We start from the raw sequence: 22,503 nt of genomic DNA on the forward strand, positions 1-22,503 counted from the left end.
CATTGTCTCCTAGATTGAAGAGCTCTCCACAACCCTTTTGCTCCTCATGTAGGTACATTTAGACTGTGATCAAGTCACTCTGTAACCTTTTCTTTGTTAACCTGAATATTTTGATCTCCTTGAGTCCATCACTATAGGCATATTTTCTAATCCTTTAATCATTCTTGTGACTCGTCTCCGAACGTTCTCTAATTTATCAGCATCCTTCCTGCATTGTGGACACCACAACTGGACACAGTATTCCAGTAGCAGCCATATCTCTGTCTAATACAGAAGTAATATAACCTCTTTACGCCTGCTTGATATTCCTCTGATTGTACATCCAAAGATTAGTTGTCCTTTTAGGCACAGTGTCATACTGGGAACTCATGTTCAGCTGATTATCCTCCAGGACCCCCAGGTCTTTTTCAGAGGCACTGCTTCCCAGGATAGTCACCCATCCTGTAAATATGGCCTACGTTGGTTGTTCCTCTGTGTAGGTCTTTACGTTTGGCTGTATTCAAATACCTATGTTTGCTTATATCCAGATTACCAATTGATGCAGATTGCTCAGTGTGGGTGATGAGTCCTCTCCCTTATTTACCCCTCGCCCAATATTTGTGTTTTCCTGCAACTGTACAGTGATGATTTTGTTTTCTTCCTAGTCAGTTTTAAAAATGTTCAATAGTGCAGGTCCAATGTGGATAAAAATCTTAGCTACAGGGGAAATAACAGATTGTGCAGAAAGAGAAACACTCTTGGGCTGGAGGGAGGTTACTAGTAGAGTTCCTCAGGGATTGGTCATGGGGTCAGTCTTATTTAATATTTTCATTAATGACTTGGGCACAAAAAGTAGGTGTGTGCTAATTAAATTTGCCAATGATACTAAAGGCATGATCAATACAAAGAAGGGTTGGAGGACTTACAGAGGAAGAATTGAATGACCTTGAGGACTGGACTAATACAAATCAGAGGAAATTTAACAGTACAGGTCACATAATTGGGAATAATAAGAATTTCTGCTTTAAACTAGGGGGTCAGCAGTTGGAAATGACAAATGAGGGGAGAGATCTGAGCATGTCGGTTGCAGGATGAGCCACCAATGTGGTGTGGCCGTGAAAATGGCAGATGTGATTCTAGGATCACATCAAGTGAGGTGTTTCCAGTGAAGAGAAGTAAGTATTATGCCACTGTACAAGGTATTGGTAAGACTCCTTTAGAATACTATGTATAGTTCTGGTCGCCCGTGTTAAAGAAAGATTAATTCAAACTGGAACAGGTGCAGAGAAGGGCTACCAGAATTATCAGGGGAATGGAGAAGCTATTTTACGAGAGGAGACTATAAGAGCTTGGCGTGTTTAGCAAGCAAACAAAAGCTGAGAGGTGATATGATTGCTCTCTATAAATACATCGGGGTAAACACCCAGGAGGGAGAAGAGCTATTTAAGCTAAAGGACAATGTTGGCACAACAACAGATGGGTATAAACTGGCCATTAATAAATTTAGGCTGTAAATTAGAAGACTGTTCGTTTGTTTCTAACCATCAGAGGAGTGAGGCTCTGGAATAGCTTTTCACTAGTAGTAGTGGGGGCAAACTACTTAAAATGGAGCATGATAAATTTTTGAATAGGATTATGTGATGGGGTTGCCTGTTGTAGCCAGGGATTGGATACGATGACCTAGAAGGTCCCTTCCAGTCCTACGTCCTGTGTTCCTAATGTGCTGGTAGCAGAGAAATAGATGCTAAACTGGGACTACTTTGATTATTCAACAAGTGGTTTTCTCTTACCTAGACTTTTATTTGCAGTTTAGAACAACAGGAAGGTACCAGTATTCTGCTTTTGACATTGGCATCCCCAGGCAGCTTGTGGACATGTGTTCATGTACGCCTATTCCCAATTTCTTCTTAACACTGAAGTGATCTCTAGAATGTAATCCTAATCACAAATGTTAAGTTTAGATAAAGTGAATTATGACTTAATTCACTTAACCTAGGAATATGAAAAAGGGGTGTAGTTAAATATCTTCTCTCTATAATGCAGTGACCCCTCAATAGAGGGTACATTGTTGCTTTCTTCAAAGCAAGTCAGTCACTCTTTCCCAGAGGTTATCACGAGCTGGTAATAGTGTTCTCGTTCCCTTTGCTGTGCTGGCTTCCCATCACTCCCAGCCTCAGTTGGCTTCGAAACAAGTGATTCATCTCACTATTTTTACTTGGGATCCCCACATAGTAGCACTACTGCATTTTAGACTACAGGGCTGGCTCCATTGTCACTTTTGTGTAATCTTATAATCTCCAGAAATTGCTTTGTTTATAATACCCACACAAAAAAAGTTGGAGTTTTGTGTGAGAGGTGTCGACATTTATTGGTTAAGTAGGAAGTTAATGGATTAGAGATGTGGGTTAAAAGATGTCAGTGAGGATATATGCAAACTTGCATGCCCCTGGTGTCATATTAACTGCCAATCTCTGTTCTTCCCTAGCTAAAATGTCTTTGCTTTTTTCTTCCAAATATCCTTTGATATAGTAAATAAAATGGTTGGTCATTGTGTGTAATACACTATAATATGTTGCTGTGGGTATCGTAATGTAGAAAGTTGATAACTTTTAACCGTTGTGAATCCAGGGGAAAACGCAATGAAGATTCCTGTTTTCACATCAGAAAAACTGCATACTTCTGTATATCCAAAACCCTATTATTTGAATGGCCACGTTCAATGAATCCCTTCCTTTTCCCTCAGCATGAGATATGAGATAAATGCCCTCTCTAGCATGTGTGTCATGCTGAGGGACAAAGAAGAAATTTGGATAATGAAGAGGTTCAGATAATAAAGCAAAGTCCCCCACCAGGTCTGTGAGGTGGACGATGAGACCCCAACCACAGGGGAGGCCACCCTGCTGCTGAAGGACTCCTGCACCAGCACAGGGAGCTCTTTGCAGCCTCATAGTCATGGGAGGGAGTGAGCAGGGGCCATGGTAGCAGAACTGCAGTGAGCTCACTGCACTGCTGCAGGGCTGATGGCACCCGATCCCTATAGGCACAAAGTGCAGGGATAGCAGATGGTCCTGGCAGAGCAGAGTCCTGGCTGGTGGTCTCTCCTCTGCCCCACCAGGACCACAGCACCCTGCACCTGCAGGGATCAGGTGTGCAGCACAGGGGACCTTCTGTAGCCCTGATGTCAGTGGAGTGAGTGAGCGGGGCAGAGCAGATGCTCCCAGTGCGGACTGTGAAGAGGAGGACGACTCCCCCATTGCGAGGGAGGCCGCCTTGCTGCTGAATGGCTTTTGCCCTCTTGATTATGTGACCTCCCAATTATCTGAATAAAATCCATGTGCCCGTGCTATCCAGATAATAGGGAGTATGCTATATTCATATTTCCAGGGACAAGAACAACTTTAGGGTAGGTTTACCAATAACTGTTGAGACATAATTCCTTGTGTCCCTTCGTTTAAAAAAGTAAAAAAACTATACATAAGAAAGTGAGACTTAGAATACAAAATAAATTACATTAGCAGTTGCAGGCCAGAAACTTGTCACATTCGGTTACCTCACCCTGAGTCATGTTTTTTGGACTGAAATAGTCTGCAAGCCACTCATTTGGGGAATCTATTACAAAGAACACTTGGGAGGAGTCCTAATAAAATGTACAATGTTTTTCAAAGGGAATAATTTAGAATAATGCTACTTAAGAGTACATAATATCAGAACAAACAGGCAATGAACAGCATATAATTCTGCACATTATGCAGCAGCATTAAATATACATATTAGTAAGGTAGCAGATGCTTTCATTCTGAAATTGACATGTAAAGTAGCAGTCTCTCTCAGCAGGGTGCTGCTCTATGTGAAGCTCCTTCACATGTAATGAATAGCTAATTTCAGTTTTATAGTCCATGAGAGACTGAAGGGGAATGAGGAGAGGGAGAGCATATGAGCAACCGAAACCAGCAGGATATGTGGAGATGTGTTTTTAATGGAGGAACATTTCAGAACTCTTGGGGTAACCTCATGAGAGGTTTGCTCATCTGTTACTTTGTATTCGGATTGAGAAATTTTTCTTATAAAGGGACAAGCCAGCGTTTGGCTTGTATGCTGCAGGAGGGAGAAGGTGGTAGATGGATGTCTTGCTCTGTAAAGAGAAAGTGTACTGAAAAATGGGTAAGCTTTTCTTATCCCTTATTCAGTGTCCGATCCTCCATTACAGGCTGCTCTGTCATACGTATGGGGAGACTTGGCTAGTAGGTAAATCTGACATTTACATGCATATTTTTCATGGACTTCCCTATCACTAAGATGAGGAAAAAACAGGGTTTTCCTTGTGAATAAGTAAGGTGTTGAGAGGCTTCTGATGTTCCCATATTTCCTGTCTGTGTATTTTTTTTTTTTTTTTTGTTTAGAAATATTTTTAGATGGGTAGATGGAGAGTTCAAATATGTGTATAGGTAAGTTACCCAGTTGAAACTGTTGCAGTCCATGTGAGGAACAGGTCCTTCTGGAACACCACTTCCACAAATCTGGACTGCTGAGACTTGGCTGGAGGAAGAAGATGTACAGCAGACGCTATAGGACATCTGTCAGTTCTGTATCAAAACATTGTGGTTGCAAGGAGGAAAAGTGAATAAATGAAGTAGTTGGTAGTGTTTGTAGCTCCTGGTAACTCCCACATACATTATCTGTGGAAGTCTCCTGTTTGGCTGCATGTATGGGAAAGGCAGGACGATAAAGTACTGTACCCTACAAGTCTTGATACATGTAGCCTGAACTACCTTGTTATGGTATACAATCAATTTAAACTCTTTTTCAGCAGGTAAAAGATCATATTGCAGTCACAGAACTTCTTGGCTCTCTGTATTAGTCCAATCTAAGATACACAATCTTTTGCCTCCTATTGGAAGAAAGTGATTTTTGTTGGATGATTTTTGCATGAAAAACTGAAAACTCTTTGGCATGGGGCCCAGATCTTTCCTCTGACTTATGCTGGTAGAGTGAAATTAAATGGGAAGATTTCCAAAAGGGGACTGGAGCCTTTTTTTGTTCTTTTAGGTGATACCTTGAAGACAAAAGTACCCTTTCAGAATAAAAAAAATACAGTGAAATCAAGAGAAGTGGCTCAAGGGGAGGAAGACCTCTCTGTTTAGGGGCCTGATTTTTCAGAAGTACTGAGCATTACAACTACCTACTGAAATCAATGGAGGAGTTGTGGTGTTGACATCTCTAAATTTTTAAGGGCCTGATTTTCAATTCTCTAACTAGTAGTCTATGATGAAATTACAGAGAATGACCCTACTGTATTAGGTCACCCCTACTCCATTTGCCTACCAATGAAAGATAGTTTTCTACACTGTTCTGAGGTTATTTTGCTGTAATCTTGGCTCGAATAGAATTCGAACCTCCATTGAACCTCTGAGATGTTGTTATACAAGACTAAACAGTATTTCATTTTAAACTTGTCTAAACCTGGCTGTTGAAGTTCATTATGAGAACACAGCATGATACAGCTGACATCAATTTAATGAAAAATTCCACTGTCCCTATTCTGATTGTATCCTGTTTTAAACTGTTTTTCAGTCAGATCCACAATAACTATACTGAATCTGCGGCATACTGTTTATTCTTAAAACTCCGAGGATGTGCTACTCAGCATCATGGCAGTGGAGAAAAGATCTTTGATCTAATTTTCCTGTTAGAGGAATATTCCCACACCTTCACATTCAGTTTTTAAGTCTATATAAATACTTTTTTAAAGCAAACCAGTTGATGATTGTAGACTTTTTTTTTTCCTCTGAAAACTTGGAATGTTCCTTGGTTCACTTCTAGTTTCCTTTTAGATGCATACTTTGTTCTACTTTTTTAAGCTGCTTTTTTGGTTTAATTTCCCAGTAATTTTTTATCCCTCTCTCTTCTCTTCCCCCTCCTCCTCCCCCCCAGTGTTTAAACTCTTCTTTTACAGGGTCCTGCTCTTGCTGTGCCACAGTCTACAGAGAGTTTAGATTTCCTCGCGTGGTGCACCAATGAGTGAACAATACCTTGCATTTTATTGCAGGAACCCTCAACCAGCCTGTGAGCAAAGGGGTGTTTAGCCAGCATAGCATGTTAGACATTCAGGTACTGTGACTGTGGATTGTGTATAAGAACCTGAATAGAATAGACCTGAAACTTTCTTGTTCTGAACAGGAAACTTTTGCAAAGTGTCTGTGTTTTGGCTTTCTTCTCTTTGTGGAACTGGGATTTCTTAACTGTTCCCACTTAAACAGTCTGCACTTCAGGTTTGGATTTTGGGTCATTTCTTACAAGGAAAGCAGGCTGGTATGTAGCTACCGTTGTCCGCTGTGGTTGTGGAGATGTATAGCAGACACTGCATCTCCCAGGACACTTAAATTTGCTTAATAGGTTTTAAAAAATGTCAAATGGGCCACTAATTCTGGGTCAACATGGGCAAATCACTTGCCCTTGATTATGAATATGGCTACCCCCTGCCCTCTCCCCATTAGCAGTTAAGGTTTGGGATACCCTAAAGTAGAGGGTGTACATTGCTCCAGGTTTCTTGGCACTGGGCAGACAGCTCTGGTATGTCAACTCCTTCAAGGCCTGTGAATGCCTGATGATTATTTTAGAAGAGTAGTTAGTTGTGGAACAAAGCCATTGACAGTAACCTGAGTGCCAGGCGGCTGGCTCCTGTTTACCTTTTTTTGAATTAAACTTCTTAAATCCCTTCTGAAGCGTCTAAGGAGCACTCTTGGGTTGTGACTGGTAGTGTGCCAGCATGGTCGAATGGCAGGGATGTTTTGAGAGGCTTATATTTAGGGAGTAGTGGCACAAATGTCAGAGTACTTTGTTCAGAGGGAAATACTGTTGTCCTCTTTGTGGATTGGGCTCCGAGGTCCCCAGGCTGTCAGGAAATTATGGGTGTGGTAAACACAAGAAATTGCTCTTAAAACTTTGCTACACTTCAGCATTTGTATTTTAAGTGCAGTTCAGCAGTAGCAGCTGGTATTAGTTTGGTTTTGACTTCTCATAGATCCCTAAAGGTCTACATCTTAAAGTATATAGTTTACAATAAGATCTACTGCAGGAGCTAGAATCAGACTTGGGTTTCCATTACCATTTTTGGTGTGGGTTTTAAAATCCAGAGTTTTAGTGATCTTCTTGATATTAAATACCAGGAAGAGACTTTGTTTGTTTGTTTTTGTTTTATACAATATGGAAACACTTCTGTTGAGCAGCAAGAGATTGTGGGCACATTTTGTGAAAACTAGCTGCTGTTGTGTGGGTTAATGTTGTATGCTAGTGCTGTCACTCTGGTTTGTGCTATAAATGACCTTTGCATGCGTCCTTACAATTTATTTGTTTACATTACGGTGGGGCCTAGATATTTCAGTCAGGATTGGGGCCCCATTGTGCTAGGCATTCTACAGCTAGAAAGACACTGCCCTTCTGCAAAGTGTTTGCAACAGCTGTCCTGTACTGACTCAGCTGTGATGTTGAGTTTTGACAGATTTTTATCTGGCTGCTCTTTCAATGCTTTGGTGTTTAGTGATCTTTTCTGAACTGCTTTGTCAGGAAAGCTTACATAGTTCTTCCTTATTTTTTTCTGGAATCTGTTGTAATGCATAATGACCTGAGGAAGTTACAGTAAGCATCTCTGCTGTAGAAACTTACATCCCATATTGAACCCATCCATAAACTCCAAGTCTATCACAATGAGCTTACTATAGTAACATTTTAAAAATATCTCTTTCCTCCTCCTCCATCCATCTTGAGTCTGTTATATAACTTAAACAGGAATTCAGTGTATATTCTAGCTATTGCGTGGACAACATGCTGTAAATGAATAACTTGCTCTAAACAAAAAGAAAAACATTAACTTTCAATTATTTGACAAACCTGAAAAGACTTATAACAAATGGCCTGGGTGGTTCTATAAAGATAGGTATGCAGAAGAGAAGGGTGGAAATACAGCAACATTTGGAAGATCTCTGGGGTGCCTCCTTTTTTCCAGGAGCTGCTGAATACCATTTTTCATCAGTCATAAGCACACCATTGATTTTAGCTAGGGGAAAATGTCATTATTAGGAATTGGAATGGGAATGGCTGTTTGCTTTTAAACAGGCTATAGCAGATTTCCTGACGGAAGGTCAGTGTTTTTAACAATATTAGTATTGTGCATACTTACGCTAGTAGGGAAAATTTTGTGCTAAATAATTATTTTTCTTAAGAACACCATCTTGACTTCCTGTAATAGCAAAGGGTTACTTGTGGTTGGATTAGCCTAAATACCTTTATTGCTCAGCAAAATATTAATGCCGGTATTTTACTATTACTCTCCCTCTTCCCCCCACCCCCACCCCACCTCAGTGAGAGATGAATCAGGCCCTTCATCAAGAGAATGGGAGACATTCAAAGCTGAGACCATTCTGAGAGTCAATCAGAAAATTATTTCTGAGGGTTTCCCTCCTTTGCATCACTTCCTTTGCCTCTTCAAGATTAGTGTGTGTTTCTTTCATAATATTCATAAGCTCCTTTTGCCTCAGAAACAAGACACACCCAAGATTACTGTCAAATACTGGTCTTCAGTGATACGGCGCCTTTTAAAAGTAGTTGAGAGAAATCCACCCTACTGATTATTTTTTTTTCTTAAAACTGTCAGATCCATTTAGTAGCTGAAATCAGTCTTCAGACCTTTTCTCTCTCTAAAAACCAGTTATTACTTTTGTTGTTCCTGTTCACATTTCAGCTTAAAATTTGGCTTTTCATAGAGGGAGAGGTGATTAGTTGCTTGGTTAGGGGGTATTTACTTGTGTCTGAAATTGGGCTGCAGACCCACTGGCTCTTCACTTCAAAAAAGTAAGATTACCTGTTAAATATAACTGTAACTCATAGATCTGAAATAGGGAGAATGTTTTCAGTTATTAAGAAAGTAAACAGCAACTTTTCTAAAAATAGTGCCCATGTTGTCTGTTTGTCAGGCAAGCCATTTTCTAAGATATTTAGGGGTGCTGACAGTGGTGAAAATTTATCCTTTATTTAACAACACTATCTTTGTTTTTTCCCTTGTCATGTTACTTTAAGGATATTTTAATGAAAGCAAGATTTTTAGTTTGCGTTCACTTGATCATGCTGCCTTTTCTGCACTTGTAGTCATAGTCCCCTATTTGTGATATTGCAAAGGGTTGCTGTGGCAGTTATTGGCATTTTACAAATGTGTTATGTGTGATGTGAAAACTAAGAGGCAAGAGATGACCAAACCACTTTATTCTTAGGTTATGATGAGGGAAGCAAAAAAAAAAAAACAAAATATTGTTCATTGGCAGGTATATCTCCAAACAAAGTTTTCTCCTTTGTTTGGTTTTTATAGTTTATTATAAGATGTGCAATCCAGTGTGGTTTTTAAGTATGCAACATTAGTTTTACCTGATCCCATGTAAAAAACAACAACAACAAAAAACCTTTACCAAGGAACCAGTCTGGAGAGCTAGAGATGATGATTTGTACTGCCATCCAGAAAACTAAGGTTTGACTTCCATACTTAGGCCTTGTCTGTACTTGAAAGTTTTGCTGCTTTAACTTTGCTGGCAAACCCCACCTCATGTAGACACAGTATAAAACTGCTTCTACTGCTTATAGTTTATTCCTGTTTGCCGAAGAGATATAAGCTATACTGATCTAACTGCATCTACTCTATGGGCTTGGCTACACTTGCATTTTAGAGCGCTCTAACTTGCTGGTTCAGGGGGGTGAAAAATCACCTCCCTGAGCGCAGCAAGTCAGAGCGCTTTAAAGCATTAGTGTAAGCAGGCTCCGAGCACTGGGAGCCGCTCTCCCAGTGCTCGGAGCCGATCCCCTCGTGGAGGTGGATGACCAGGAGCGCTGGCAGAGCTCTGTTCCAGCGCTCTCGCGCGTGACCACACTCACACTTCAAAACGCTGCCGCAGGAGCGCTCCCGCAGGAGCGTTTTGAAGTTTCCAGTGTAGCCATGCCCTAAGGTTTTTACTGGCATGACAATGTCAGTTTAAAAAAATCGTCACAGCTCACATTGACATCGCTATGCCATAAAACTTAAGGCCACATCTACGCTACAAACTTCAGTTGACAAAGTTATGTGGGCATACGGCCACTGTGGTTAGCATATCGCTTGAGTGCATGCGTACTTCGCAGTTTGTCTCAGCCCTGTGCATACTTGCCAGGAGTGCTTGTGTCAGTGTAAAGTGCAGTGCACCATGGGTAGGTATCCCAGTATGCCCCGTGTGGCTGTCCAACACAATTCCTTTTGGGAAATTTTAGCTGTGTGTTGTGGGGTAGAAATGACTCACAAACTTGCATGGCACTTTTTTTGGTCTGCCACCTCTAACAGAAGCCTGGAGCCTACAAAGCTTTGCACGATTTTCATGACCATTGCAAGTATAAAACACATGCTTCTCCTGTATTTGCAGACACACAGGAAGAACTGTAATAACAGGGGATGTGACTCTTTGTTTGAGGACAGATTGCTAAGGGAGATAGAGGAAAAACAATTCAAGGTAGTTGGTGACATTTATGGAGCACCTACAGACAGTGAAGTGCCGAGAAGTGGCTGCAGAACTTCTGGATGTAAAAGGCCACATTCCTAGATCTCTGTGTCAACCTCACCCCAGCCCTCAGGGCAGGGACATCAGAATGAGAGTTGCACTGAGAGTGGAGAAGTGAGTGGCTATCATGCTCTGAAAGCTTGCAGTGCTGGATTGCTTCCAGTCAGTGGGAAATCATTTTGGTGTTGGAAAATCCATGTTGGGGGCCATTGTCATGTAAATGTATAGGGTCATTCATGGTCTCCTGCAATGTTCAGGACACAGTGAATGGAATTTTGCAGCAATGCAGTTCCTGAACAATAGTGGGTTGATAGACAGCATGCACATCCCTATTTCAACACCAGCCCACCTTATAACAGAATATATCACCTGAAAGTGCTACTTTTCTATTGTTATGCAAGTGTTGATGAATCACCAGGGATGCTTCAATGATAAGCGTGGGCTGTTCAGGGAAGGTGCCTGACGCTTCCATTTTTAAGAACACAGGACTGTTCAGAAAGCTGCAAGCAGGGACATTCTTTCTTGACTGGAAGATTATCACTGGTGACATTGAAATGCTAATAGTGATTCTGTGGGACCCAACCTGTTCCTTGTTCCCATAGCTCATGAAGCCCTGTGCTGGCCACCTCAACAGCACCAACGAAAGATTCAGCTACCATCTCAGCAGAAGCAGAATGAAGTTGAATGTACTTCAGTAGATTGAAGGGATGCTGGTGGTGTTTACTAACAAGATTGGATCTCCGTGAGAAAAGTATCTCAATGCTTTTAGCTACTTGTGTGTCCTGCATAATATCTGTGAGGCAAACGGGAAAAAGCTGCCACTAGGGTGGAGGTGGAGCAACTGTTGTCTGAGTTTTGGACTGCCAGACACAAGGGGCAAAATAAGAGCCCAATGTGAAGTTTCTCACTTGCGGGAGGCTTTGAAGAGTACTGTAGTGGTTTGTCACGGTTATGTTCTGTGCTGGACTATTATCTGGGCCTGGAGCTTTAGGTGCTGCTCGGAATTGGATAGTGCTTGATGTGAATTTATAAATATGACCAGATATTTTTCTGAAGCTGTGTATTATGTGGTACTTGCCGGACATTTACAAGTACAGTTTCCTTTGAGTATCAGTATGTTGAGCATCCCCTCCATAGTCCTTTTCTTTCTCCTCCTCATCAGGGTTAGCTGTTCTGCAGGTGTGGACGGGGCATCTCTGATTAAAAACACAGGCAACTATCATTGGATTTACAGTCACAATGGGAAGGGAAAGACAAGTTGCAAAACACTCTTCTCTTATTCCCATAAAAACTTTTAATGAGACAAACTTATTTGCTCTTCAGCTTTGGAGCACCTCTCCACAGCTCCACTTCCCAGCTCCAGCCATGGTGAGTATGGCCTACCAGGGGCAAGAGATGGAAGAAATTTCAGTTGCATAAAACAATAAAATTTCAGTCCCTGTTCCGTTGGCAAAGATATAGAGCAGTGGCACTGAATATTGTACTATGTATCATGGGTAGTGGTGGGTTTAGCTGATATCTCACTCCTGAGGGCCACAAAGGCACAGAGAGCATGTCTGCTACTGGTGTCCCAAAGCCATCTGGGCCCAATTTGGTGCTATCTTGTTTACTGCAGTGGTGCCAGCCGAACCCATTGCGGAGTGGCATGGGGAAGTGTCCTACCACGGATGAAGAAATCAGGCAGCCATTCCTAGAAAACTTGGGGAGAGAATTGCAGAGTATCTCCATGAAAGTTTCATTGAGATCTAAGAGGATACAAGGGACGTCCCTATGTAGAAAAGCAAAGTACACTGTGTGCCCTCCCCTTTCCCCTGCTCCCCCCCCCCCCAGCAGATACCAACTTCATCTCTCTTTATTATACTTCTACCTCTTCTTGTAGGCGTAAAACAACAAAGTCAATACCTGTGTCTTGTTAACTTGGGGATGGGCCAGGCACCGTCTTTAAATTTGAACACTAGGGAAAAATGCTTGCATGCGCTTACCCAGGGCTTCTTCCTTTTCACTGGACTCATCTGTGTTTGACTGGCAGAACTGGATATTCTGTGACAGAGGCTCGAACAGGTCCTGGCTCATGGTATAGCTGGATCCCCCACCACATCCTTCCCCCTCTACCCTGCTGTCCATGGCAGGGCTCTCTCTTACCTCTTCTGAGGTATCCACAATGGTCTGTGGGGTGCTAATGGGGTCTCTACCAAGTATGGCATGAAGCTTGTAAAAGCCTGTGGCTCAGCACCAGATCAATTTGTTGGCCCTTGTGGTATGCCTACTGCAGTTCCTTCGTTTTCACATGGCACTGCTGCTGATCCCTGTCATACCCCTTTACATGCATCCTCCATGTAGTCTTTTTGTAGATGGTCACATTTCAATGGCTGGTCTGTAATTGTGCCTGCACAATCTCTTCTTCCTGCAGGCTCAGGTGGTCCAGTATGTCCTGTCCGCTCAAGACAGGAGCACGTTTAGTGCTTGGTGCCAACATTGCCAGTTGGGCAGTTGCACACGACCAGAGAGAGCTCCTTGGTGTGCTTGTCACAGTGGGCAATCAGGAAGAGACATTACAAAAATATGTGGAGATTTTTTTAAAGGCGAAAATGGCTTCCCTTGCTGTAACCCCTGGGCAGTGGAGTTCACAGTTGTGACCAGAGCAGTCCCTGTTATAGGGAATGGGACATGGTGGGACAGCTGTTGGAGGACTGTTAGGGATGACATAGGTCTATATTCACACTGCATTGACGTCAGTAAGTCGACTGTGGCTCAATACCTTTTGGAGAAGTGGCTTTGCTGCGTCACTGTAATGGGGTGCTCAGCTGGAGACAAATTTGAGTGTAGACACATGTACAAATAGATCAATGGAAGGCAACTTACATTGACCTAACTTGGTAGTGTAGATTAGGCCTAAGTCTCTTGTTCTCTAGGCTGAGAACAGTATTGAGTAATCTGCTCTCCTTGATCAGTGGTGACCACCATGGCTGATGTGGGAGTGATACAAAAGTCATACTTTTTGCCCAGAAGATAAGGAGTGGAACTTGGAAGCTGATACATACAAGATCATACACACAAGGTGTAGTTCTAAGAAGAATGCAACAGCCCTATTGGATGTGAGAATTTAGAGCACTGACAAATCTTGTGTGTGCACATCTGTAGAAAACAGCATTTTAACTTAGTCTAGAAATAATTGTTTTTGGATGTTGGGCTAAAATTTTATCAATAGCTTTTAGTAAAGTCATTTGAAAAGTCATGGCAAACTGCCTTTTATTAAAGGCAAGCCTTTAGTGTGCTGTTATTTAAAAATAAAAAAGGTTTTATTCTGAGTTTCATTGCAAGTAACAAAAATCAGACACTTGCTCTGTAAACCAGGGTCACTTTTTTTAAACAAAGGAAATGCTATAATCAGAGTTAAAACATCACTGTGTTTTAGAGAGAGCCCCTGTAATGCATGTAGGCAGCTGTACAATTCTCAGGCCTGGAGGTCTGAGAGGACAGACTTTGAGGAAAGTCTTGGTAAAAATTTAGTCACCAGCCAAATTTTGCATACACCTGGCCTTCTATATGAGGTGGGAAAACCTCATGATGCTGGGGTATGATGATTGCTTAAGGTCCACTGATGTAGTCGTTGTGTTTAATGTTGTTGCTGAGCTGCCATGCTCACTTCCAAAAAAGTGATGAACTTTCAAGCTGTCAGTGAAGTGTGTGTGTGTGTGTGTGTGGTGCTATCTATTGTTCTAATCCACCCTCTTCCTGGTATGTAAAAATTCTCAACATGTTAAATCATAACTATTTTCTGTGGCAAAACTCCATCTTTAGTGTGTGTTGGGTGCAGTTCAGTAATGGTGCAAAACTTACTCTAGACGATACGTACGTTCAAGACATAAACTACCCCAAACTGAATATTTGTAACATATAACAAACACCTTGTGTACTGCTGCTTAACCTTTCTTTCTCTCCAAGTTACCTTTCTACAGGCATTTTCAAGATACAATGACTATAAGTAGTTTCCATTTTAAACGACAACTTTCTTTGGTTTATAAATTGTCAATTTAAATTAGCTCCAGGTGGAGTGTTGGCATACAAGTCTTTAACTTGAAAATTAACTTTGTTTCTTTTAGGGTTGTCAAGGTTCCTTCCCCACTCTGAACTCTAGGGTACAGATGTGGGGACCTGATGAAAACCCCCTAAGCTTATTTTTAACAGCTTAGGTTAAAACTTCCCCAAGGTACAAACTATTTTACCTTTTGCCCTTGGACTTTATTGCTGCCACCACCAAGCGTCTAACAAATATATAACCGGGAAAGAGCCTGCTTGGAAACATCTCTCCCCCCTCCCCACCCCCCCTCCAAAAAAAAAAATCCTCCCAAACCCTACACCCCCCTTTCCTGGGTAAGGCTTGATAAAAAATCCTCACCAATTTGCATAGGTGAACACAGACCCAAACCCTTGGATCTTAAGAACAATGAAGAAGCAATCAGGTTCTTAAAAGAAGAATTTTAATTGAAGAAAAAGTAAAAGAATCACCTCTGTAAAATCAGGATGATAAATACCTTACAGGTTAATCAGATTCAAAACATAGAGAATCCCTCTAAGCAAAACCTTAAGTTACAAAAAGACCCAAAAAGAGGAATATACATTCCATTCAGCACAGCTTATTTTGTCAGCCATTTAAACAAAACAGAGCCTAATGCATATCTAACTAGATTACTTACTAAGTTCTAAGACTCCATTCCTTTTCTGTTCCCAGCAAAAGCCTCACACAGACAGAGAACCTCTGTTTCTCCCTCCCCTCCAGCTTTGAAAGTATCTTGTCTCCTCATTGGTCATTTTGGTCAGGTGCCAGCGAGCTTATCCTAGCTTCTTAACCCTTTATAGGTGAAAGGGTTTTTCCTCTGTCCAGGAGGGATTTTAAAGGGGTTTACCCTTCCCTTTATATTTATGACAAGGATATATTAAAGTTAACACAAAATTTAGTTTAGGAAATGTCTTTATACTCTTTAATTTAAAGCCATTTCCACCTTAAAAGAGTAAATTGGACAGATGGTGAATATGGTCTAAACTCTTGCTTGCCCTGGAAAAAATAACAACCAGTCAGCTACTGAGCTTTGAAAAATGGATAAAGGAAACACTCAAGAACTATTTTCCATAAGGATTTGTAGTGGCTTGAGAGGGGTGGTGAAGCAAAAGCTTGCTTGTCACGTGCTTTTAGTCCACACAATAGTAATGAATGTGCCAAGAGATACAGTGTTCATGTCTTATCTGGCAGACCAGTCTGCTAATTCCATTTTAAATGATCATTCGAGATGGATGGTATGATTCTGATAAGCCCACTGTAAAATTGTGTAAGAGAGGATTCTCCACAGTGGGCTCTCCAGAGAAAATCCCTATTTCTCAGCTCAGGCTCATTTAAATTCTTCCTTGCCTTTGCTGTTACTTTTTCTCCCAAGAAGAAGGGCCATAATAAGTAACTGCAGTGCACATCTACTGTCCCTCTCCCTTACCATCTCATTCATCTTCAGAACTGTGTGCAGGGATTTAGCCACACATCTTCTGTTTACCTTTATGGGAGCCATATAGGTAATCCTTGTTTGCCACTTGGAAACATTTAGGGGGTTAACCGATCAATTTTAAGAAAAAGCTGTGTTGTCCAAATGGTACACTTCATTTCAGTTTTAAGATCATGAATGCATATTGGGTGCAGTGTGATAGTGTTCTCTAGAGCAGGAGTCGGCAACCTTTCAGAAGTGGTGTTCTGAGTCTTCATTTATTCACTTTAATTTTAAGGTTTCGCGTGCCAGTAATACATTTTAATGTTTTTTAGAAGGTCTCTCTCTGTCTATATATTATATAACTAAGCTATTGTCGTATGTAGAGTAAACAAGGTTTTCAAAATGTTTAAGAAGCTTCATTTAAAATTAAATTAAAATGCTGATCTTACGCCGCCAGCCCGGGGTTCCGTTCACCTAGGCTGGCAGCAGGCTGAGCAGGGCCTGTGGCCGGGACCCCGGCTGGCAAGGGGCCAGCAGCCAGAACCGCGGACCGGCAGTGGGCTGAGGGGGGCCAGCGGCTGGGACCCCAGAACAGCAGCTCAGCCCGCTGCCCGTCTGGGGTTCTGTCCGCTGGCTCCTGCCAGCCAGGGTCCCGGCTGCCGGCGCTGCTCAGCCCGCTGCCGGTCTGGGATCCTGGCCGTGCCCACACAGAGTGAGTACCTACCTTCTCCCTGGTTCTAGCCCATTCTCTTCCTCTCTCTGCACTGAGATGAGGGTGGGAGTGCACTGAGCACAGGGCTGGGGGTGAAGGAGCAGGTTGGGGTGTAGGGTCTGGCCAGGAGCTAGAATGAGGGAGGGGGCTCAGAGTTGGGGCAGGAGGTTTGGGTATGGCGTGCTTACCTGGGCAGCTCCCATTTGGTGCAAGGGGTGCAGGTGGGAATGTGTGTGGGGGCTGGGTATGTGTGTGTGGGGGGGGTGCTGGAGTCAGGGCGGTCATGGGGGGAGGCAGAGGGCTGGGTGTGTGGGGAGTGCAGGGGTCAGGGCTGGGGGTGTGGGCTGGGGTCGTGGGGGTGCTCCCAGTCCCCTGCCTTGAGCGGCTCATGGCAGGGAGCTGGAGGGGATATGCCCTGATTCTACCCCCCTGTCCCCACCTCTTCTCTGCCTCCTTCCTGGAGCAGCGCGCGCTGCGGCTCCGCTTTCCCCCTCCCTCACAAGGGCCATCAGCTGATCGGCAGTAGGGAGGAAGAGGAGGGGGGGCAGGAACGCAGCATGCTGGGGGAAGAGGTGGGGGACGGGGGGAGCTTGCCTGCTCTGCAGCAGCAGCTGGCAGGACCCAGCTTCTTCACCCTGCCCCCATGGGATGGGGGTGGAGAAGAGCTGGCCGGCGTGGGCAGGATTTTTAATGGTACGCTGCTGTCTGCCGGGGTCCCGGCCTGGGTTCAGCAGCAGGCTGAGCGGGGCCGGTAGCTGGGACCCGGCAGGCAGCAGCGTGCCATTAAAAATCAGCTCGCGTGCTGTCTTTGGCACGTGTGCCGTACGTTGCCGACCCCTGCTCTAGAGACACATTACAGCAAGCTATTCAAAATCACTTTTTAATCTTTAGGATATTTCTGTAATTCAGTTCTGACATTCTTATATTTTCTGGAAAGAACAAACTACACCCAGTGGTTGTGTTTTAATCAAAGGTTTCTGGTAACTGTATAAACCAGGCAAGTGTAGCTTAGAATGGTTTATGCCATCAAAATTCTGGATTGTAAAGATGTATTTTTAATTTGTATAATTCAGGTGTAGTTTTTTTTTCTTATAATTGGGATTTAAAGAGTAGCTCTCCTCTCCGAAAACGGGGTTTAAACTAGACATGTTTTTAAAGGGAAAGTATACTTAAAATTGTGATATTTTAGCATATGTCATTTATAAATAAATGTGACTATGGGGCTCAAAAGTTAAATAACCAGTGATATGTCATCAGTTAGAGTATCTTTGTCCACTTGGAACAGGCTTCTAATTTTGGATTTTTTTTCTTTTTTTGTCTGGACTGGTACCATTTTATGATCATTGCAGTGCTGAGCTCTAGTGCATTGTGCACGTAGAATTTTCAAAGTTTTAAATTCTAAATTAATTAGATTTTAAAATAAATAAATACAACTGCACCAAATTCCTTCCCCTTCTCCCTGCCTTTATTTACAATCCCACTGTATCCTTGAGCAACAGAAAGGTAAAACCCATCATAAACTTGAACATACTTTTATTTTTTTCTTCAGATTTATTTTCATAAACACAGAATATCAAATTTGAGAACATCAGAGGATCCTTCAGTATAATATGGCAGTGGAAATTATTTCCAAATTTTTAGTTTGGAGTGAAGCATCATTTGAAACTCAGTGTTTACTACCCTACTCTGTTTTATAAGGATGTGTTAGGTAAGAGTATCTGATACTAACAGTTATAATTTGGCTGCTGAAAGATACAAAATCATTTTGCAGTGATTGCTTCAAATTTTCATACTAATGGCCCTTCAGGGCACATTTCTCTTCTAGAAATATAGCACCTGAAAACTTCAGTTATTTAATATCACTGTTTTTCTGCAGTCAAATAGCTCCTTGTTTGTCTTTGAATGAATGTTTAAACAGAAGTGAAATTACATAGCAAATGAGCCACATTTCACATGTATCAGATGTTTTAACTGACTTCCTAGGCACACTTTTCAAAAACACAAGACTCTTGCAGATTGCAGAACGTCAGGATGGCTTTAACTGTTGGTCCTATGCTATTGTTAAAGATATTTAAACAATTAATTGCAGCTGCTGAAAGGAAAAGGTGAAACATACTTTCTCTAATAAATAGTTTATGTGCAATGAATGTAGACTTCTTTGCTTCAAACCCTTTTGTCAACAGGTTGACAAATGAGGTAACAAATATCAATGATACTATTATAGTTTCTGTATTGTATTTTCTAAATAGATGTAAATAAACATTTAACATCAGGGAAGATATGATTTTTTGTTTTTTAAAGAGAAGATTCAAATTGCAACTTCAGAAGGAAGTGCTGTGAAGAAGTATGACAGGTTTGTAGCAGTGGAGGCTTTCCTTTCATCTGGGGCTCAGCAGGAGGTGAAATGTCAATATCTTTGAGTTCCACTGGGAGTAACTGTTCCTTGGTCTTCTCCAAGGAGTATGGACATCTCTCTGCCTGTCTGGTGATAAATTACTGCAAATGAAAAGCTGTAGTAGCTCTTGCTATGCTTGTAGAGAAAGGAAGTCTGTTTACTTCTGCTACAAACTGTCAATTAGATTTTAGTAGGATATTGAAAGGCTAGTTTTAAAAGGGTGAACCTGCATAGGAGAGGAAAATGGAGCGGAAAAACCATTTTACTGTTAATCTGCATTGTTGTGGGAGACGCATTCAAAAGGTAATACAGAGCAACAGTTGATATATTTGTTACAGCCTAACTGTACTTCTGAGATAGATCTTGCTGTGTGTTAACTTTTTTAGACAATGTATATTCAGTTTCTTCCGTTTGTTCTTTAATGTACAAAGAGAAAAGAGGGCAAAATACTGCTTCATAACTTAAATACTAGTATGTTAAGACATGGCTAATTAGGAACGTCTGTATTTTAGGCTGCAATAAAATGTGATAGTCTTTTTTGTTTAAACCCGCTGTCGTCCTACAAGTGTAATGTATTGCTCAGATCAGGATCTTATTACTAATGTTAGCATTTACAGACTTTTACTGGAAAAAAATTTATGATGTCCTAAAAAAAATGCCTTTTCTATGTCTGTCCAACATGAGTAGGAATTTAAAATACTGTTTTTTATTTTTAATCCAAATATTTCTCAAGAGACCTTCATCTTCCCAAAAAAAACAGTAACTATTTAAATTTGAGATTTAATTATATGTTAAGTCAAACTGATAACATTAGGCAAGGTCATTTGTAGCACAAGTTTTTCCAAACAGCCCTGCAGACCATTTGACCTTTTATCTTATTCCTATTGACATTGATGGGAGTTTTGCAGTTGATGTCCGCAGGAGTAGGTTGGTATCCCTTAAGCCTCATCTGCATCACCATTAGTATTCAAGTTCTAGGTATTTTCTAAGTACATAGATGAAGACTGGAAATCACTCCAAAGTAGATAGGGAACTTGATAAAAAAAGAATCTTTCTATAAAAGCAGCTGAGCCAACTGATCTAATTTGTATTCATTTGTGGTAAAGGAACACATTGTTTAAATACTGTATTTGAAACTGGCCAATGTTTAACCATTACATTAAAGTAGTATGTCCTGAATATTTTTTTTTTTTAAAAAATCCTTAACTTTTTTTTTTTAAGGGGTTTTCTGCTCTTTCTGTATTTTAGTGCTTTGGGTGGATCTGAGAGCAACAACACAACATATTTGAGACTTGCTCTTGCTCCCATCCCTTTCTTTTCCATGCGTGTTCTAGCTTACTGTCTCTTCAGTTTCAGTGTCAGCTCTGCTATTGCTGTAACTGGCAAACATCGTTCTCGAAAGCCTGGGTTAGAGTGTGAATGTGACGCTGAGGAAGGTATCAGAATAATGGAACTGAATGCAACCCAAACAGTGATGCTGACTATGCAAAGTGATGTCAAATGTACAGTGTAAACAAATGGAAAAAATAGGGAGTGTTTCTTCTAATCTTTCAGTTCTTGTAATTTGAAGGGTTTTTTATAACAACTGTAGGCACAAGGTTGTTGGCCAGCATCATGATTTTTCCAGCTGACTTGGTGTCCCTTTTGGTGCTGCAGTTTTGCTAACCATATTTATTTCAGGAAGAGTGTTTTGAAATCAGTTTTTAAAGAGTATTTGATATTCTTCCTCAGCTATAATAAATGTGTATGGTAGCAACTTTTTCTGGTGCTCATGCTGATATGACATTTGATATTCAATATATCCCAGAGTCTTGGAGAAAATTTACTGAGCCAAATTTACCGTTTACATAAATGAGTGCATTCCACTATAATGGAGTCACACCTTTTGCTTACGCTGTTGATGAATTTGGCTCGTTGCACGTAAGATCCATTTCCATGGTCATAAACAAAACAAAAAAACTAAAGTACAGCATAAAGGAATCATGAAGATAAAATAGTAACAAATTTAAAAATCATGTTTTCATGAGGGAAAAACAAAGGTGGGTTGAGCACCGACTCACAGAAGTACTTTGTAATAATGAAATACTGATGCAACAGGCAACTTGGGGGTGGAGGGGACTTGCTATAAATATCTATTGAAGCAGATAATTTTTTTCCCCATATAAGACTGACCCGTTCCTTTGCCCCTTTCCTCCACCACAGTACAGAGGAAAGCGAGTTCATAATGCAAACTACTAAGCATTAGAATGTTATTTCTAGTACAGAATTAGAAGGATATCTTTTCATATATTTTTAGTAACTGTAGAACTTTCCATCTCCAAAGTGCAGTACAAACATTAACTAATTTTACCACATCATCCCTGGGAGGGTAAGCATTAACTCCAGCTTACTGATGATGAAATGAAGATAGAAAGGTTAAGTGACTTGCATAGCAAGTCGGTGGTAGAACGGAAATTAGGACTCAAGAGTTTCTGATGACAAAGCGTGTGCGCCATATAATCAGAGAGCACCTCTCTCACTTACCAATAGAATGTTAAAACTTGCTAGTAGATGCGGTCTGTACCTGTGGAGTTTAAAAAAATTACTGTTGTAAGAATTTTCAAGGTTACTGGGGAGGCTTGCCACTGGTGTGATCAGGCTCAACTCTTTCTTTCTATATTTCTTTTGCCAGAGTGAACATTTTGTTGATTACCAAGCTTTTATGAACATTTATACAAAGGGGGGGAAATGCTTCTTGAAAAGCTTTTTGACTGCATCAGTAGGCTTTCTTGGATATGAAAAAGGCATTTAGAACACAATAAAGAATGTATTTTGTATATGTAGCCATGAAAGCTAGATCTTTTTTTTTAGAAAAAAAAAAAAAGATGCATTGCATTTCTCAAAAGTAGATAATTGCTTTTCTTTATTTAAAAAGAAAAAATGCTTGACAGTGAGATTATAACATTTTACTGAATAATGTAAGGTCTCTTGTTTTCTTGCACAGGTTTCCACTTGAGTGGCACGGTGACAGATCCTGCAATGCAATCGGAGCCAGAAACTGTTTGCAAGGTAGCTATCAGCTTTGATCGTTGCAAGATTACCTCAGTGACGTGTAGCTGTGGAAACAAGGACATATTTTACTGTGCACACGTTGTGGCACTCTCTTTATACCGGATCCGCAAGCCAGATCAGGTCAAACTGCATCTTCCCATTTCAGAGACACTCTTTCAAATGAACAGAGACCAACTACAAAAGTTTGTACAGTATTTGATCACAATGCACCACACAGAAGTTTTGCCAACAGCTCAGAAATTAGCAGATGAAATTCTTTCTCAGAATTCAGAAATCAATCAAGTCCATGGTAAGTTTAGCAACTGCTTTTCCTTGTCTTTCCTT

At 41.2% G+C, this 22,503-nt stretch overlaps 1 protein-coding gene across 3 annotated transcripts in view; it reads left to right on the plus strand.

Moving 5' to 3' along the window:
- Window positions 1-22,503, plus strand: part of ZSWIM6 (zinc finger SWIM-type containing 6) — a 164,475-nt gene that overhangs the window by 63,022 nt on the left and 78,950 nt on the right. For all 3 annotated transcript variants that reach the window (XM_073344031.2, XM_073344030.2, XM_073344032.2), the window contains exon 2: window positions 22,112-22,468. In XM_073344031.2, coding sequence (XP_073200132.1) covers window positions 22,112-22,468 — 357 coding nt within the window. The remainder of the gene's footprint in view (window positions 1-22,111; window positions 22,469-22,503) is intronic.

The sequence above is a fragment of the Lepidochelys kempii genome, chromosome 5 (assembly GCF_965140285.1).
Source record: "Lepidochelys kempii isolate rLepKem1 chromosome 5, rLepKem1.hap1, whole genome shotgun sequence".
Lineage (NCBI taxonomy): Eukaryota > Metazoa > Chordata > Testudines > Cheloniidae > Lepidochelys > Lepidochelys kempii.